At 38.8% G+C, this 20,574-nt stretch overlaps 2 protein-coding genes across 2 annotated transcripts; one reads left to right on the top strand and one right to left on the bottom strand.

The window, feature by feature from the left end:
* Positions 1–4,189: 4,189 nt before the first annotated feature.
* On the top strand, positions 4,190–9,842 carry LOC104959687 (EF-hand calcium-binding domain-containing protein 4B-like). The gene is made up of 4 exons (XM_010787590.1): positions 4,190–4,291; positions 6,900–7,281; positions 9,149–9,260; positions 9,358–9,842. Exons 2-4 carry the CDS (start codon positions 7,096–7,098, stop codon positions 9,549–9,551), a joined length of 492 nt encoding a protein of 163 aa, XP_010785892.1. The 5' UTR covers positions 4,190–4,291; positions 6,900–7,095; the 3' UTR covers positions 9,552–9,842.
* A 3,778-nt stretch (positions 9,843–13,620) lies between these two features.
* LOC104959690 (ras and EF-hand domain-containing protein-like) lies at positions 13,621–17,861 on the bottom strand (the record flags this gene model as incomplete). Its single annotated transcript, XM_010787592.1, has 8 exons — positions 13,621–13,764; positions 14,466–14,547; positions 14,932–15,064; positions 15,226–15,574; positions 15,754–15,836; positions 15,981–16,026; positions 16,405–16,476; positions 17,674–17,861. Coding segments are annotated over 8 exons (1,080 nt in total), but the record flags the coding sequence as incomplete, so codon positions are not given.
* Positions 17,862–20,574: the final 2,713 nt, after the last annotated feature.

Below are 20,574 nucleotides of genomic sequence, written 5' to 3'. Positions count from 1 at the left end.
TCTCAATTTTTCAATATTGCATTCAACAGCATTCAAACCCGCACTAAAAATCATATTTCTGATTAAATTCATTTTACTGGTTTATAAAGTTCCTAATGGTTTGCCCCCCTCATACATCACTGATTCTGTCCTTTTATGTCCTTGGACGAGCCCTAAGGTCGTCTTCAGCAGGCTCTAAAAAAATCCTAAAATCCCCTGTTTGTACATATATATATTTTTCCTTTTATATTTGTATTCTTTGTAATCATTTGGTCTTATGTCTTCCTTTGTTTTAGTGAGAAGGTCATCTGTTGTGAACTTTAGGATCATTATAACTTGTTATCATCATACCTTTTTTACATCCTTGCGTTCCTTCAATTATTAGAATATGTTTTATGCTCTTTATGTGCACAAAAAGGCACTTAATTCAATGTTCTTGTTCTCTGTTTGAATGTGTTATGTGTGCCATGTTGTTAAAGGACTTTGAGCTGCACCTAGTGTTTGAAAAGTATGGGCTCAGAACAGTCTCATAATACACACATGCACACAGAAGGATTCACACTTGTATTTCCAGATCCATACTTGTGTTTTTCAATACACACACACAAATGTGTTCCGTTTCATATACATGTAAATAAAATCCTAATTCAGAAAAAAGTTTTAAATGTGTATTTTTGATCCACACATTTGTTTTCCGTTTAAAACCTCTGAACCTGCACACACAAACCGCTTTCTGTGCATGGATCGCTGTGCATTCGTGACGTAGTGTCCGTGACGTCACCCATAGGATTCTGCAGAGTTGCCGAGAAGCCCTTAGTAGGCGGAGTCGGCCACTAACGGCTTGACAGCGACGTCAGCGTCTAATCCCGCCTGCTCCAAATAAGGGCAAAGAGGCGGAGCCGAGGCGGGACCTGCTGCCTCCGAACTGGAAGTAAACAGAGCTAGCTCAGGCTAAGAAGCTAAGCTAACATGAAATACGTGCATACCAAGTTACTGCTAACCATTGGTGTAGTCTACTTTTTTGTAGTGGGTATACTGTAATAATTGTATTCATCCATCCTAGAGCGACGCAGAGCGACACCTCATGAACACCATCACACTAACTAATGCATAGACTAGTCTTGAGACTGTGTTATCAACATGTCAATGTATTATAAACATTTTTATGTGACTTTGAACTACCAGTGACATCGCGAGGTAATAAAAAAATAAAAGAATGAACAATGATGGAAAAAGCCCACTTATCTTCTAGGGTTGAACAATTAATCGAAATATTCATCAAAATCTCAATATGGCCTACTGCAATTTTCAAGTAATATACAATAAATATGGTCATGCTAAAGATGTTCTGACCATCACATCATATTCTACACTTAAAAAAACATCTTTGTTCGGCGATAGATCTGCACAAATATCACACAATAATCGATCTTGGTGCAACATATTTTTCAATGGCATTAGTATTTATTCACAACCTTTGTTCAGCCCTATTACTCCTCCATAAATCATTGTCAAAACTATGACTGTATCAGCATTAAATGAACAAGCAACCATGCTTGAAGTGCTACAAGGACAACATTAGCTTTCAAACAGAAGAAACCAATTAACAAATGATGGCTGTCACCTCCAATAACATGAGGGTGAAAAAGCCAGCTCAACATGTCCGATACTGGGTTCACTGTGTTAGTCCACAAGGCCCTGAGAAAAAGATGGAACACTTGCTAGGACATAGGTCTGGTAGTCTGAGAGCTTTTCGCAGATATGTTTTGTACTCAGGCATCTGAGTGGCATTGCCCTCCCTTTGGCTTGCGTGGCAGGAGCGGATGGGCTTCTTCAGCCATGTCTTGTGACGTACTTCCTTGGGCTCAAAGAAGGTGTTACAGGGGCCCATTGATGCTGATCATCATTCAAATGAGCTTACATTTGACAGAGGCAACAGTGTGCAATCTCTTGTCTTGTGCAGTATATTGTGTCGATGAGAGCTGTTGGAAGCCCCTGGTTCAGCACTCAGCAGTTGCTGCAGAGAGGGATGTGCTTTCATGCATTGTATTGAGTGGCTGTTAAGCTTTCAGGCTCGCTGTCTGGGGTGCTCAAGGGAAATCTCTCATAGCCATAACTGCTTGCTCATCACAAGGAGGTGAACGCCTGCGTAGAGTCGTTGTCACTTGTGCCTCACCATTGCCATATGGCCAGGGGTTGATGGCCAGGTTTGCCTGTATCCAGAACACTGAGATCATGAAGCGATTTCACCATCAAATGAGGAAGCCAGTCGCTCTGCCACGCAAGCAAGGAGTTTCTCTCTCTGAGCCTCAGATGCCTGAGTTAAAACCATATCTGGAAAGCTCTGTAGACTACCAGGACTATGTCTAGAAGTGTTCCATCCTTTTTTCAGGGGCTTGTGGACTGAACACAGTGGAAACCCAGTATGGACATGCTTGAGTGCTTTCAACCCTCATTTATTGAGGTGAAGTCAGTATTTGTTAGAATTTGGTTTTCTTGTTTGAAGCCCTCCATTTTTGTCTTGTAAGCACTTTCAAGGGATGTGTTGCTTGTTCATTTAAGGCTGATGACAGCTCACATAGTTTTGACATCGATTTATGGAAGATAATAGGGCTGAAGCAAGTTTGAATAAATATCTAATGCAATTGAAACTAACTACATGTTGAAACATGATTTATGGTGTGAATTTGTGCAGATCTATGCGAAACAAAGATGTTTTTTTAAGTGTAGAATATGATGTGATGGTCAGAACATCTTTAGCATGACCATATTTATTGTATATTACTTGAAAATTGCAGTAGGCCATATTGAGATTTTGATGAATATTTCGATTAATTGTTCAACCCTAGAAGATAAGTGGGCTTTTTCCATCATTGTTCATTCTTTTATTTTTTTATTGTTTATGTCACTGGTAGTTCAAAGTCACATAAAAATGTTTATAATACATTGACATGTTGATAACACAGTCTCAAGACTAGTCTATGCATTAGTGAGTGTGATGGTGTTNTTTTTTTTTAAACACCTCAGGGGTCACATCAAGAGGATTCTGAAATCATCTCGCGACACCCCGTCGGGGTCTCGCCACCCCTGGGTTAAGGGATAGTGGATAGGAGAATTCAAAAGGACTTAGGAGAAGAGACTGCAGTACTTTAGAGAATCCGATTGCACTTTCACTACCCAACGTGTTTATGATGCACCAGTGGAACACGACAAAATTGAGCTGGAGAAGGAGAAATTAAGACTCCAAATTATTATTCCTAAGAATCAGCAAATAATCACTGAAGAAGACAATGTGTGAAGCTTATATATAAACATCTAAGTTTTTCGTGCTGCACCACTTTTGTACATATGACCACTGCACTGCATATGACCATAAAACCTTTGAATCTTGAAAAATCTCGAATCCTGTTTTCTAGCAGGATAACAATTATTTTTAAAACGTAAACAAATACATTTGTCTGCCAATATATATATTGGCAGACAAAAAGCTGTAAAAATAAGCATTCTAAAAAGCTTTCAGTTTGACTTAAAAACGGATTTAAGTAGTGCAGTTTTTTGGCACTGACGAAAAAAAAAAAACTGGCCAGGACCTACTGTCTGTGAGCTAATTTTATGTTGGTTTGGTTCTTCTGATACAGGTGTGAATATCTAAATAATATACCACCATATGCTATTGTCATTAATTGTGTCCCTGTTCTTCAAGCTAAGGCATTGCTAAATTAACAACTCTTGGCTTACAGAGTGGTAACATGAGACCGATTTTTATATATAAAATATAAATATATTTTATTTTAATTTTATAATTTATTTTAAATATTAACAATATAATAACATAAATGGAAATATATACACCGGCAAATATTTAATATAAATACCTTGTGTGTGTGTATAGCTATTGCTTTATCTGCTTAATGTTATTTTCATAAGAAAGTCCATGATTATAAGTATGCAGTATCATAACTACATCTTTGATGTTTATAAAAAACCAAACCGTTTGAAAATTGGTTGAAAATTGAGCAAGCTATGGTTATTTAAATAGTAAACCATAATGTTATGAATGAGAGCACTGCCTGTAGCAAGATGGCGGCCATGTGGCAACGTCAGTCTCCATTGGCCAGCAGCGCGAGTGAGTCATAACGATGACTGGATGAAGTCCCGCCCTCAGGCTTGCTTTTTTCCGTCACTGCTTGCTCACTAAAATTCCTGCACTCACGCCAGTTCACTTGTAAACACTGAGGTTACGGATAGGATACGGCTGACAACAACCACGTCAATGAATTCCTCCAACTTTAATTTCACCTTTCATTCACCGGTACGTAACGTTAACGTTTGTGCCCCAACATGCCGTTAACTAAGTAACACTTTAGCTGAGCACTTTAGCCTTATAAACATGACTGTGTGCTCTTGCTGTTGCTGCAGCCTAATGTTACAACTACTTTCTACTTGTTCTTCATAGCTTAGCTAACGTTAGGTTATTTTAGGTTTATTTCTAAATTGTCACTCAAGCTTTACAGGAAGTTTCACAATAGAATAAAGTTGTAACAGGGAAGGAAGTGAACGTTTTATCTTGTTACACGTGTGAAACTGGAACCTGTTGTCTGCCCTTGGCTCACTATAGCTTATCACAAGCCTCTGCACTTGCATTATGTTTACATATTGCAAGCTTTTAGTTTTCTAATTACATTTCTTATGTAAAAATTAGGCTATGTGCCAGGTCTAACAGGCACATTGCAGTTCCTCACAGACCACAGATAGCTGTTGAGTGTTGTTAAAGTTGGAAATGGTCGTGACCTTTCTTCAGGAAGTGGCGTAGCTTTAAATTTGACAACTTAAATGAACTTGTTATACCTTAAATACCTTCAGCATGTAAAACCAATCCAATATGGGTACTACTGAGCAACATCCAACATTATCAACTACTTTAATTTCACCTGTGCAACACAATTTATTATATTTTTGGAACTAAATCATGCGATAAGGTTAAGTGAGGATCTACTGCTAGGTTTAAATAAATACCTTTGTCATTCTTGTCAGCATCAATATGACCAACTTTTTATTCAACTGCAGAAGGCACAAGTTGCCCTTATTTTCTTGCAAAAGGAAAGGAGTATTTTGCAGGAACATCTTGCGGTCATGACGACAAACCACAAACAAAATGTGTCTCTGTAGGCCTAACCACAATATGAGTGTCATAAGCTAATGCACACTATATACAAGAAACATGTCTGTTGAACAACACATTATATTGAAGTGACTATTTATCTTGAATCCTTATCAATTAATATATGTCTATCCTTTTAGTTAGTGTAGTTATGTTGCTTCAGACAGAGTTTTAGTTTCAGTTTGAACTTGTTTTGCTTAGCTAGTAGTGAGTGCTGTAGCTGTAACAGCTGTTCCAGGTCATAGCCTGAAATAGATAAGGTAACTGCATGCAAAGCAGTACTCTAACACATTTAAAAGTTGATCCAACTAAAGGAAAATGATAGTGCAAACATGTTTATATTATGTTAACGAATGCTTGATTGCAATTTAGTGATGTTTGACTGACATAATGGGGTATCAAATCATGTCCTTACGTTGCATCACAAATATCTTTGGAATTTAAAGTGTTTTTTATTGTCTGATATCTTTCTAATCTAGTCCTAAGTCACTGGCCACCTGTCTGTCACCATATTTTAACAAAGGAGCCATACACATGTTTAGGGCTTCTGACTTAAAGAAGAGTCTGTTAAAGATACAATTGTATGCTTGACGGAAAACAAACACCACATCTACATCAACCTTTCACTACTTCATCTTAGTTCCCTTTCTTATTTCCTCGCTAATGCTTTACCGTTGTCTCTTGCTCATTGTGGGTTGGTGACGTTCCTCTGGATGTGTGTCATGCCTGCAATATGTTTCACAATGTTTTGGCTCAAACTTTCTTTTTAACACTCATCTACAGGGACTTCTGAAGAACAATAATTGAATAAACAAATATATTATTTCCAGTATACTTCCATAAGTGCTATATACTTCAATTAAATACATTTCATATCAAATTTGTCAACTAAAAAAGCTTCACTGAGCTTCATGAGCAAACAATATAGATTATATTTATCTAGAGTTATCTAGAGTTAGGGTAGTATTATGTCTCTCACCCTATATTCTCCTCTGTCTTTCCACTTCCTACATGCTTGTCTATTTTCTTCTGTTTGACTTATACCAGTCCCACAAGTCTACCTTTGCTTGGGTAAACACACTCGCAGACTGTCTGATGCTTCTGTTCATGAATCGACTCGCGGTGCACAACAGCCTCCTGAAGGCAGTCTTCCACACCAGTGCCCCGTAGAACTGTAGTCCCCATGAAACCCACCACTAAGTGAGTTATATCAGTCAATATTTCCAGGTAGACAAGGCCCTCCTCGTCATACCACAACTTTCTTTTGAGTTTTGGTTCAACTTGTCAAAAGGCATTAGTCTCAGCGAGGGCTGAAGTAAAGGAAAAGAGCAGCAGTTGACTCAGATGTAGAGCACGCAGTGAGTGACATTGCACAAAATAATGTAAATCAGACTGAAAATGTGTGTGACAGATGGCGGAAAGAGCAAGAAAGAACAATAATTAATATATTGTTTCTCTAATTGTGTCATTAACAACATAATTTGTTTAAAAAGTGTTTTTTTGGCATATTTAGAACCCATCAAATCTAAAGTATGTTCCTTTTTAAATGCACGCTAGAGGACACATTTATGATATATATATATATTTTAAGAATCTTTCTGATTTATGTAGTTTAAAAGTGCTTCCTTTTCTAGACCTTATATTTTGTATAATAACAGGTTTCTGATGCAGTACACTCCTTTTTATATTTATAGATTTTTTATTGTGCGAGGAGCTGTACTTATTGAAACTGAAGACTCTCCTCCCGTCTCTCTCCTAGGTTTCATCGACTAATTAAAGAGGCGGTTGCTATGAGATGACACTCTGTGACATTGGTGAGAGCCTCTGATGTAGCGAAGCCTGAAGCTCCACTTCTCCAGGATCCTTTTCCTTTCGAAGCTCTGTCTGTGTGTGCCCTGCTCATGTGACAGACGAGGGGAAATATACGCTCTCGTATCAACGGACTCACAAATACCATGGCAACTTTTACTGCTCATCGTGCCACGACCAACGCCAAGGCGGCCCGAACTTCAAGGCAAGGGAGCGGCGACGAGGCGAAGAATAGGGAGGTGGGACAAAACACTATTTTGGAGAAAACCCACGAGTTCTTTAAGATGTGTGACATTGAGAACAAGGGCTTCATCTCCCGACGGGATATGCAGGTGAGGATTCTGATGCGACTGCCATAACTGCACAAGTGTTACAAAGTAGTGTAAAAACTCACTGTTTGTTAAATGAAAGTTGGATTACAGTTAGAGGCATATTTACCACAGGGAAAAAAAGAAACATTTTGTTGAATCAATTGTGTAAACTACTTAAAAACAAAGCATGAGCGCTGTTTGGACCACATTTAAGCATCCACAGTAAACAGGGGATCACTTTCACAGTTTCATAATGGTTTTCCTGTTCATTCATCCAGAATGAGTATAAAACACAGGGACAGTCTGCACCCTCATTAATGCTGCTGAACAGGACAAAGATAGGACATGTGCACCTTATTCAAAGCAGCATGAAAGAGACACAGAGAGCCACCGGAAGCTTTGTCATGCAGCTACTCCACTCGCATTATTGTGCAGATTCACTCGCCGCTTGGATATTCATCCCTGCCGCGGCTAATCCTTTGAAGAAGCACTTGTAGGACTCACGCTCAGAGGAGCATAAATACCCAGAGGGGAAGCTTTTGATCTGGTGTTTATGATAATAGCTTGGAAATTAGATAGCGAGCAGGAACTTCTCACTTCTATTTATGTGACCGTCTGTTAGTGAAGAGTAAATGCAGTACTCAAAGCAGCGCTTGTTACTCTTAGTTATATTTGTTTTACACTTTCCTTACATCTATTAGAGCTTGGAGAAGCTCAGTGAGAAGCACTGCTAACATTTATGTGCACCTTTGACAACCACAATAGTTCCACAGACTCACAGTCTTACCACCAATGCACTAGCTTCACAATGCTACTGTTTGCTGACATTAGGGATATGTTCTGCCCAGATAACACACTTTACAAGAACAGCTGATGGTCTTACACAGATCCTACCCTTTCCCGGTCCCTTGGTCAACATTTTGCAGCAGTGTAAACACAGCATAAAACCCGAGCTGCTAACAGAGGTGTGGCTGTGTGAGCTTTGTGTCTATATAATCCAACAGTGTATGGTTCAATCGTTTTTCGGGAGGTTCTCATTCTGTCATGTCACTTTGGTTTGGGAGGAGCTGTCTTTCAAATATTATCTTAACTTAACCCTTGGGCATCTCTTAATAAAGGTTTCTCTGGTATCAGTGACAAAAACAGTCGTCAAATTATATATTGATAATTATTGATAACACATGTTTTTCCCATAGGATAAATATTTGAAAATTGATCAATATGGTGGAAAATAGTAAATAAATGAATTTTGTAGCCAGGGCTATAGATTTAAACTCTGATATATTGGAGTGCTATAGCCTCATTGTCTTGATTGGTCATGGCTTTTAAGGGAACTAGTTTTAATTCAGGTGTATATTTAGATTATTATTAATAATAATATCATAGGAGCTGAAGTTGAACCTTCAGAATTTGAGGATTCAAGAAACACAACCTGGCAAACATGTATGTCACATGCATACAGCCAGAATGATCAAATAATGAAAAGCCAAACATGTCCCTTTTGTTAGAATGGGCTAAATTAGATATTGTGTTGAAGGACAGTCCTTGTCTGTTCCTGCGGGGCTGCGCAGCGGTCACTCATTAAAAACTGTAGCTGCACTGGACAGATTCCAGCTGTTAGTTGCTTTAATTAGATGAGTGTGAAGCAATGTGTTGATTGAGACAATGCATGTCAATTAAACATTTGCTGCTTAGAAAAAGAAAGAAGCTATTTGGAAAATAACTTTTCGGCTACTTTAGTTTAAAAATAAGCACCATGTTTCCCTTTCCACTTGATGAGCTACTGCACTAATGTCTGTGCTCTTAGGGCTCAAGTAGCAGTTGTTATAGCTACAGTAGGGTTAATGTTCTCGTCAGTAGCAGCTGTGTTTTGTGTCTTTTTAAATAGAGGCTGAACGCTGAGCTCCCTCTCAGTGCGGAGGAGTTGGAGAACGTATTTGATACCCTCGATTCTGACGGCAATGGATTCCTCACTCTCGACGAGTTCTCCTCCGGCTTTAGTACGATTTCTTTCTGTTTCTGTTTCTACAAAAAAGAACATTACCATCACAGAAAGAGTAGTCTGATTGTGGACTTAAATTCAGTTTGTTTTTCTAGGTAAGTTTTTATCAGGTCAGAAGATTTCAGTAGAAGAAGGCATGGGGGAGAAGAACACCTGTAAAAGCCCGACAGAGGTCCTGTACCAGACCCAGTGGGAGGAGAGCCTGGCGAGACCAGACGAGGATGAAGAGGAGAAACACTTCGGCATGCTCATGGAGAGCCTCGGGGCGAACAGCGTCTTTGAAGAGTGAGTACTGTCTGGGCGTGTGTTCTTTGTGTTTACACCGCGTGGTGATAAGCCACGTCATATCTTTGCACACTTTGTTAATGTCTGCTTTCAGTCTACATTACATTTTAGGCAACATAGCCTGAGACTTTTATCAGCTGATCAAACTAAACAAGAGTTGGAAGTTTCCACTCTCAAGCAAAGCCGTTCCTGTGAGCAATCTCTGCTCTGCCTCTTTTATTTTAAGAGGCCCTATTATACTTTTCGGTGTTTTCCATTTTCTGTAGTGTGTTATCAAGGTTGTTGTGAATGTAAATGGTCTGCAAAGTCTAAAATCCCAAAGATCCCTCTGGAAGGAGTTTCTCTCCCACACCCCCCAATTGGACTCCTTTGTTTTCATCCATAACGTAATTACATCACTATGTAACACTTGCACCTCTATTGGCTAGCAATCCAACACATTGTACATGATAGGCTAAGGGGCGTTGACCAATAACTACAGAGCCGTCCAGCTGACCAATCAGAGCAGACTGGGCTCTGTTTTCAGACAAAAGAGGTGATTAAAAGAGGTGCTGCAGCACAGGCAGTATGAGGAACATTTGAAGCATGTCGACATGTCACAGTAGATGAACAAAATACAAATATGAACCTCGAAATGAGCATAATACGGCCCCTTTAAGTAGTGTGACAGCTTAAATATTGAAGTATGTTACTTATAGTTTTGTGTTTGAAGCATAGAAATGTAGCATTAAACATTAGGGTTAGTGAAAAGCTTCACACTTAAGCCCCACTTCACAAAACGTATCTGAATCAATTTAATATTATCTGCATTATTCAATATTGAAAGGCATTTGAAGCTCTTGTTGAAGTCTGTTTGCCTAAAAAAGATAACTCTGGATAGAGACAGGATCTTATGAAGAGCATGAATAGACTAACCTTTAACAAACAACTCAATAAAAGCAAACGGTGGTGGAGGTGGATGCCAAATTTAAACCTCCTTTTGCCTTCCGCCTACCTGGTTAGCTCCAGTTGACATTTCAGATCAGATGAGTTTGTGCAGCACTAACTGATATTGATGTTGGCCAGATTTAAAGGATGTGTAACTGTTGAAAAAGCTTCAAGGGAAGTGTTTGTTTTTCCCTACCTTATGAGTGGCCGGGGTCTCAAACGCTTTGGTCACGATTAATGTAAACAATTATTTCCGATGCACACGTTTATATGATCATTATAGTTATAAAAAAGTAAAAGAATAAATGAAAACGGGTATGAAATACTATATGACAGTAAAAAAAGAATAAAGTTTAAAATGGGAGTGATTTGTAAAATATCCATAAAGAAATAGTAAATCTGTTTACAGTTCTGTTTCAAATGGGTGTTGAGAGATGTATCATAGATCTCTTCATTTTGCTCTCAAAGTGCACCAGATTGATGCATTTAACTTCAATATTTAAAAACAAATCTTCCCGGGGGAGCATGCCCCCCTGTGTTAGGTCCACTGCCCACCTATAAAATCGCACTTTACCTCTGCTTACACCTATATGCCGTGAGCTAATTATCGAGCCTTCATTGTAACTGTCACACTGTGTATGTGCGTGGGGATTGTTGCGGTAGAAAATTCCACTGTAGTGCCCGGTACCTTAATGGGAAACCCTAAATGTTTGAGCACCCTCTATGAAACGTCAAGCTACCCCACAGCACCCCCAAAATAAATCACTCGCGCCGCCACTGAGCCTGCAACCCCGTTTTGAAGAAATGTGCAGTGCAAAACAGGCTCATTGCAGCCACTAATGCTGTGATAAGAAGACACAGTTTTTTGCCAAATATCAGCATTTTCTTTCTTTTCATTTTTTTGCACAGATTGCAAAGTGGCAAAGTATTAACGTATTGTTCTAGCAAAGGGATTGCACAATTGCATTATGTATTTTTTTTTTTACCACACAGACTTATGGAGCATTGTTTTATTATCACTGTTCTAGCAAAGGAATGCTCACGATCATATTGATGTATTTTAATAAATGTTAACTTGGCCCATTACTTGACTATTTGTGTTGGGGGCGGCCCGACTTTTCCTGACAGAAAAAGTTTGAGAACCACTGGCTTACAGGCACATTACATTGTTTCCTGTTGAAAGATAATTACATAGTATTATATTTTTCTCATCACCCAGTTTTGATAGTTGGATTGAAATGCTTATTTCAATATTTTTTATTATTTGTTATTCTCAATTTTTCAATATTGCATTCAACAGCATTCAAACCCGCACTAAAAATCATATTTCTGATTAAATTCATTTTACTGGTTTATAAAGTTCCTAATGGTTTGCCCCCCTCATACATCACTGATTCTGTCCTTTTATGTCCTTGGACGAGCCCTAAGGTCGTCTTCAGCAGGCTCTAAAAAAATCCTAAAATCCCCTGTTTGTACATATATATATTTTTCCTTTTATATTTGTATTCTTTGTAATCATTTGGTCTTATGTCTTCCTTTGTTTTAGTGAGAAGGTCATCTGTTGTGAACTTTAGGATCATTATAACTTGTTATCATCATACCTTTTTTACATCCTTGCGTTCCTTCAATTATTAGAATATGTTTTATGCTCTTTATGTGCACAAAAAGGCACTTAATTCAATGTTCTTGTTCTCTGTTTGAATGTGTTATGTGTGCCATGTTGTTAAAGGACTTTGAGCTGCACCTAGTGTTTGAAAAGTATGGGCTCAGAACAGTCTCATAATACACACATGCACACAGAAGGATTCACACTTGTATTTCCAGATCCATACTTGTGTTTTTCAATACACACACACAAATGTGTTCCGTTTCATATACATGTAAATAAAATCCTAATTCAGAAAAAAGTTTTAAATGTGTATTTTTGATCCACACATTTGTTTTCCGTTTAAAACCTCTGAACCTGCACACACAAACCGCTTTCTGTGCATGGATCGCTGTGCATTCGTGACGTAGTGTCCGTGACGTCACCCATAGGATTCTGCAGAGTTGCCGAGAAGCCCTTAGTAGGCGGAGTCGGCCACTAACGGCTTGACAGCGACGTCAGCGTCTAATCCCGCCTGCTCCAAATAAGGGCAAAGAGGCGGAGCCGAGGCGGGACCTGCTGCCTCCGAACTGGAAGTAAACAGAGCTAGCTCAGGCTAAGAAGCTAAGCTAACATGAAATACGTGCATACCAAGTTACTGCTAACCATTGGTGTAGTCTACTTTTTTGTAGTGGGTATACTGTAATAATTGTATTCATCCATCCTAGAGCGACGCAGAGCGACACCTCATGAACACCATCACACTAACTAATGCATAGACTAGTCTTGAGACTGTGTTATCAACATGTCAATGTATTATAAACATTTTTATGTGACTTTGAACTANAGCCCGAAGCCGTCAGTCAACAGTGACGAAGCCATCTTCGTCACAAAGCTTTATCAAACATTACAGGCTCAAATAAACTGATCTTAAAAGAGTGTTTTACAGCTTTGTGACGAAGATGGCTTCGTCACTGTTGACTGACGGCTTCGGGCTTTGTATATTGCACATGTGTTTTATTTTGAAAAGTGTTCCCTTTCCCCATGTCTGTTGCTGCTGATTGTGTGCACCTGGTGCCCTGTGTTGTCTCCTCGCCCCTCACCTGTGTCTTGTTGGGTTAATTAGTGTGGGTATTTAAGCCCTGTTTTGTTTGGTGTGTGAGATCCTTGTGGCTGGTGACTGTGCTCACATGAACAGCAAGATTGAGGCTGTGTCATGTGCCCGTGAGTAATAAATGCCCACACCGGGTTGTATTTTGGAAGTTTTGCCTCTGCCTTCTTGCTTGGTCGGGCAGCTCAACCGTCAGTCTCACAAGCTTAAACACAAGGCCACCAGCTTCCCTGTTTCTATTGGCTCCCCAATGGGAAAACTACAAGCATTGCTGTAAACATTCAGCGACTGACCTTTTATATTTTTTATAACGTTAAATAGTTATTCAACATATACAGTACACAATATGTTTCTTTGGACTCTGCTCAAGGCAATCAGAATAAAGAAAGCAAAAGCACACAATTCAAGTAAAACCCAACCGTTGGTTCAGCTTGTTTTATTTGAATGTGTGCAGCTCATTGTCACTGTTAACGTCTTACCTTTACATTTGTAAGCCACTGTCTGATAGCGTTGAAGCTCTGCACGGCTGTGATGTCATACATCACAACCACTCCGTCAGCCTTTCGAAAGAACTGTTTGGTGATGCTACGATACCTGCAGGAGGGGTGAAGGGGAAAAGATGGGAAGAGGAAGTGCTGTGTTTACTGTGCCATTTCAAATGTGCGGATTGCAAAAATACATGAATTGTGTCTTCACATATGAGATGAGGGAGGTGCGTTACGACACAAATGCAAACTTAAACTCTGAAAAAGGAAAACATTCCATTCAATGGGAATTCAAAACATTTAAATAAACTGTTTTAAAAGAAAGTAGTTGCACAGTGCCACAACTAAAGCAAAGGTAGAGGTCCATTGAGCCCACTGAATTCAGTCATTTGATTGGTCTATTGAAATAATCCTTCTATTAGGTCCATTGAAACTAATTGGCTCATTGAAAGAAGCAATTATATTGGACCATTCAATCAAGCTCTAGGATTGGTTCATTAAAACAAGCACGGACTATAGAAACTCTTGGATAATATTGCATGCATTTAGCTTTTAGTTACTTTTTGATTTTCCTGTAACAAAAATACTAATACTATGGAACATCACTGTATTCTTTTTCTTACATACGCCTTTTTTGGGGGCATTTCTCCCCTGAGTTATAGCTGATATGGATTATTAAGAACATTTGTTGTATCTATATATTACATATCTTAATTTTTCTTTTCACAGAAATGTAAGAAAAAATTAAAAAGAAAAGTATGATTATGTTGCTGCCTGAGACCCAATGTTTTCCTTGTGTTGATGCCTCACCTCTCCTGTCCTGCTGTATCCCATAACTGCAGTGCCACCTGGCTGTTATCCACAATAATTGTCTTTACACTGTAATCTATACCTGAGCACACACACAAGAAAATGTTAGTCAGCATATTTGATTTTAATATATAACTGTGAACTATTCTTACAACACAGAACAAACTTCTACATTGGTACGAGTATACTAATATATACGTTGACAGCAATTCATATGATTGTTGCACAATTTAAAAGTCACACATTATTAGTGAAAGGGCTTTTGCTGAAAAAAAAATTGGAGGAAAGCAAAAAACTGAAACTTGAAATGTTGCAAGTAGTGTTGTAAAACCTATTTTTTATTGTTTTTTGAAATCAAAATGTAATCTTCCAACAGCTTTAAAGAAAGAAGTTTAAAGATGTATATTCTACACAGCGTTGCCATTGCTCCAGACACAAGTGTGTGTCTGCTGTATTCTGTACGTACCCACAGTGGCAGAAGTGCCCGGGTGGAAGCTATCATCACAAAATCGCCGGAGGAGGGACGTCTTTCCCACGCTGGAGTTCCCAACCAGGACGATCTTGAAGAGGCGGTCGGGCGGCGAAGGACCGCCTTCCTCCTGGGAAAACAGGAAGCACGGTAACAGAGAATATACAAAGCTCATGGGATAAAAAGCCCTATATTTTTAAAGAGGGCTTTAACAGCAGTAAACATAAGGAGAACTTTAACAGGTCTCTTCCCTGTAGCCTGACTTGAATGAATCGATGTCAAAATGCTTACAGTTGTGCTGGTTTCCTTGCCAACAGGCTGACCCCTTGGAGATGTGGGGGTTTCCCTTTCCTCCACATGTTCTTTCGTCTTTTGCTGTTGGGCAGAAGACGCTCCCAGAATATCGCTCATCACCAAGTCTATATTCTCCTCATTGTCAGAGGCTTCCTCTTCTTCACTGCACTCCTGAAGAGGAGTTTGGGCCACAGAGTCAGTCTGGAGTAAGCTGGGGAGTGGGTCCTCCTCGATGGAGATGATCCTCTGGAGGTGTCCTCTAGTGTTCGCTCTGACGTAGGACTGGCTCGACCCATTGGCTAGGTTGTGCCTCGCCGAGCTGGTGGTCATCTCCTCCTCATCCTCACTGCAGATAGGGAGTAACATTAAAGCTACGGTGCTAATCGAAAGAACACACATCCAATGCACTTGGTGAAAAAACAGAGGACACACTGTAAAATAAAAGTGGTTTGTGTTCCATTCGACACAACTGAGAGACAAAGGCTTATCCAGTTAAATCTCATTTATAACTTAGTGATTGTTTACCTTTTGAAGACGTTTGTGTTTGTATGTTTCAGAGCACTCATTGAAGGCCTCAAACTTGGTGTTTTCCTATAATTCTTTGGATTCTGCAGAAATGAAAAACATGATGTTTTTATTCATATTGCAGCATGAGTGTATTATTCTGGGCTCTGGTTATCAATGACATCTGTTTATTTATCCCATCTTTAAAAGAAGACATAAGGAAGACAAAAACAATAAATGTCTCATACCTGAAAGCATATGTCCTTCTCATCCCGTAAATGTTTGTTCATTTCCCTGGATACATCAAAGAAGTAAACATTTTAAAATGAGTGAGAAATCTTATCATTTAAATGCTGTAGCTAATTGACTGTTTAGCTGAAGATCTTCTGAAACAAAGCTTACACACTCAAGTATTATTGAAAAGTATTCATCATACATTTTGAAAGTTTTGAAATCTTGCATTGCACTGTCAACTTAACAGACTTCAATTACTAACTGAGTTGTGACTGTAAATTATTTTTGACTGAGCGATACTGTTTTGTTATTTTCCGACAAAGTACACATAGCATCTGAACAGCTTTTGGAAGGCCTTGTGATTTGAAACCACATGATTAATATAAATGTCTCTTTACTGCATTTATTTATTTTGTAGGTGCCACTCTCCATCCTTACCTCAAAAGGTCCAGTTGTTTGAGGAGGCTTGTTCGCTCTCTCTGCAGTCCCTCAGTCAGTCTGTATATTTCACTGTATTAAAACAAAAACCCATCCTGTATTACTAACACATATATTTTCACAATGTGTTGCGGTTATACTTTTTTAAACAAAACCACCCAGAGCAAAGAAAGACACAATAAGATGATATACTTGTTTGAGTTCATATGACATGATGTATATTCTTGTTGAACTCTCTTAACGAGAATGATACACAAGATTAATTGTGGTTTATAGCAACTCGACTTGCCATGTTTTACCGCCTCTCTAACGAGTACTGCAAGAATGATTCAGCATTTTTACTTCTGGTTCGCTTGTCTCAAAGTACATTTCTGAATGTATTTTAAACTAACTGTAAACTACGCCCCAAAACTGTGGAACACGTTACCCAACAATATTAGGGAAGCCAATACGTTAAACATTTTAAAAAGCATTTTACTGACTTTACACTATTATACTGCACTATTTCTCTGTGATTGACATTGCACTATTTCTCTATGTTTTATTCCCCATGTTTTTATGTTTTATTATTTTATCCCACTTTATGCTTTGCTCTTGCTGCTTGTTTTACACTGATGTCTTATTTCTTACTGATGAAAAGCACTTTGAACTGCAATCCCCTGTATGAAAGGTGCTATACAAATAAAGTTATTATTATTATTATTTTGGGGTTGAATACGTTTCTGTGGTCTGTGCTTACAGTAACACAAACGTAAGATATTTAAATCTTCTTGTTTTTTGGCAAAACATATGTCAGTAAAGCTTTACTCATATAGATGTCCCCGCTATAGGATGAATGAGGGATGTCTGATACTCATACATTTAACAAGCAACAACATATCTTTAAAATATTGTTGCTAACTAAATCAGACTACAGAGGTTGTACGGTCGCTATTCCACTTTTTTTAAACTTTGGCAATTGTGTTCATTTTTTATTGTCCTAATTTCTGAGGATGATTTTGATCTATTAAAAAAATGTTAACTTTTCATTGCCTCAGAGCTTATTTCCCACAGTAATCTAAAATCCTATTAAAAAAGTTAATCGTTTCATCAAGGGCGATGCTAACGTCTGGGTTGGCCTGCAAAAACATTACTGCAGCACTCTATTTACTGTGGCAAAAACAAGTGATAGTATCCTGACCAATGAGCAAGAAAAAGCTAATTGAGAGGCAAAGTAATAAGTCAGGAGTTATGAAGGAGCCTGAGTGAGTAAGAATAGCTACAACTCACATCTCCTTCTCCTCATGAAGCCGTGTGGACTGGTCCTGCAGCAGACTCAGCTGATCCTGGGCCAGCATCAGCTCCTGGCTGGTGTGCTCCAGCTCCCGGGACAACTCGTCATTCGTGTTCTTCAGCTTCACGTTCTCCACCTTGGTCTCATGTTGTTCAGAGTGAAGATCGTGGCACTGATGCTCCAACTGGAAAAGGTGGTCAAAAATGGAACAAGATCAGTAAAAATAGTTTGAATGTATTTGCTTAAGATTAAATACTTGTTCTTATTTTATCCTTAAAGAGCAAACCAGAACAAGTAGGCACTTTTAATGAGGCAATACTGACCTTTTATTAGATATTAGAAAAATCGGGTATATTTTTAACTAATGTAGCTAGTGTTATTCACATGTTATACACTAGAAGTCCCTCTGATCACAACACACTGTAAATACAACCTGTAAGACTTTATGTAGGGAATATATCAGACTTTAGTGCCTCCTAGTGGCACACATTCCCATATTGTTATTACTGTCAAAGTGTTAATTGATTTGACTAATTGTATGGATGTGACAGCATTATGTGAAGGACAAATATCTTCAAACAGCCTTCAAATATTTTCAAACAAACTGGTTTTGTAACATTAAATAAATGAACAGATCCATAGTAAATGCTTTTAAAGCTGTGAGCCTGTTTGCTAATGTATTGACTGCTCCTCAACACTGGGGACACATCTCACTTGAATTAGAGGTGATAAGGGGCTGTGAAAAACAAGAAACGTCCTTGTTTGCGTGACCAGAATTAATTCAGTTCACTAATTAGCCTTAAAAGCCTGAGAGCAAGTGTTTAAACGAAGGTGTGACAGAACCTATTAACATCTGGCAGCAGGCGATCAACACACACTGCTGCTGTTGAAGTGTAATCTCAACAGAGAAGCATCAATTAGAATGCATTCGATAAAACTGACAGAATAACAACTCCTTTTAAAAGGACCGTTAAAAGGAGGTTAATGCTTAAATGCAAATTAGCTCTTTCACAACAGTTGGGTTGTGGTAATGACTTGGTTTTGTTTCTTTCCTTTCTGTTTCCACACATCAAGTAGAGGGGGCCCTACATATCGAGCAGAGTCAGTGTAAACATCATCATTTTGGGATACTTTTTTCTTTTTCAGCAACTTAGTTTTTAACAGGAGAAAAGTTTTTTGTTTTTTTTTCATGACTAATTAATTAGTTTGCATATACTTGTATGCGTGAAAATAGGCTTCCATATAAATGTTTCGTACAGGAGAAATTCACAAACGTTTATTGTTTGTTCCTTAAATGATTGAGAACATGTATTTGTAGTGCACTGGGCACCGAGATCATCATTGTGTTATATGATGACAAATAAAAAATGTGTTGATGATATACATGTAGAGCAGTGTTTCTCAAACTTTTTCATACCAAGGACCACTTAACCAATATAAAAAAAACTTGCGGACCACCTAACTCCACAAATATAAAAAAAACACATCGTTTTTCTAGAACAGATTACAAATAGCCTGCAAATGGTACAAACAGGTGGCAACATGTGTGATGAAGGTGTTGCGCTGGGCTATATCATGCAATCGAAACTTAAACTCGCTCCATTGCGGAGATATTCCCGCGAGAGTGCGGAAAACTGAAATTAATTATTTTATTTCTAATGGGAAATTGTACCAATATACTCACGGACCACTAGGGGGCGCTCACGGACCATACTTTGAGAAGCACTGCTAGGCGTAGAGGATGCTATTGCAGTAGTCGAGTCGTGATGTGATGAATGCATGAATCAGGGGTTGCGTTCGAATAGTCCATTTAGCTTAGGAACCTTCCTAACCGAGTGAAATGACCCGGAAGTCCCTCAGTGGCAGCCATGATAAGTGCCGTTCCAATTCTCTACATGATAGGAAAGGAGGTTTCAAACTTCCTTTATAACCTCCTTTAGCTTAGGAACCACTGGACCTCCCTCACCGAAAGGAGAGGAGAAAATGCTGCCCCACAATGCCTTGCAGCCGCAGCATTTGACATCACACAACAGTCGGCCGTTCACGGACACAAACGATTATGACGGGGAAATGATATCATGAAAGTTACGGTGCTTATTAAGCATTTTAAAACGTATGTGGTAAGTTGCCAAAGTGCTTTGTTTTGAACGTTCATCAGTATTATAATCAAAAAGAGAAATATGAACGTTAGTTTTTACCGAAATGATCAAATAAAGTCAACATTTCACTGAGCTGTGTGGGGTTTGTTCAACTTTTAAAAGATGTTTGAATGGTGATATACACAGTGATAGATGTTAAGGACTAACGTTTATAATAAATACATTTGTATTGATTTTAAGATATTTTCATAGTTCATACAATCATACGTATTGGGATCATTTCTATTAATGTGGACCGGAGGGAGAGGGTGACGAGCATAAGTTTCACTTTCCTTTTTTATTTCAATTACAACTTTGGTCGAAGAATATGTTTCTCTGTTGTCCACGTTCATAAAGCATAAAGCAACAGCATCAGAGCACGGTGCAGAGTCTCTAGATGAGTCCGTCGTTCTTATTAAACATCCATGTTGTAGTCCGTTGTATAGAAAACTGTAGTTTCCATAGTTTCCCCACAGCAGCAGACGCACACAATGACGTCCGCTGGCGCATCAGAAACACGTTGGATAGTGAAAGTGCAGTCGGATTCTCTAAAGTACCGCAGTCTCTTCTCCTAAGTCCTTTTGAATTCTCCTATCCACTATCCCTTAACCCCGTGACGTTTCACTCAGAGGTCAAGGAATATTAGATAGGGTTAGAATTTAGGAGCTGATTTTTAAACTATCCGACCGCAACCCAGCACCTCCACTCAAAATACCTTCCCGCGCCTCTGGGAAAAGCATCGACTTATTTCATATTAAT

Source organism: Notothenia coriiceps, unplaced genomic scaffold (genome assembly GCF_000735185.1).
Source record: "Notothenia coriiceps isolate Sejong01 unplaced genomic scaffold, NC01 NC01_scaffold00030756, whole genome shotgun sequence".
NCBI lineage: Eukaryota > Metazoa > Chordata > Actinopteri > Perciformes > Nototheniidae > Notothenia > Notothenia coriiceps.
The sequence above is the reverse complement of the archived record's forward strand: the minus strand, read 5'-3'. Positions and strand labels throughout refer to the sequence as shown.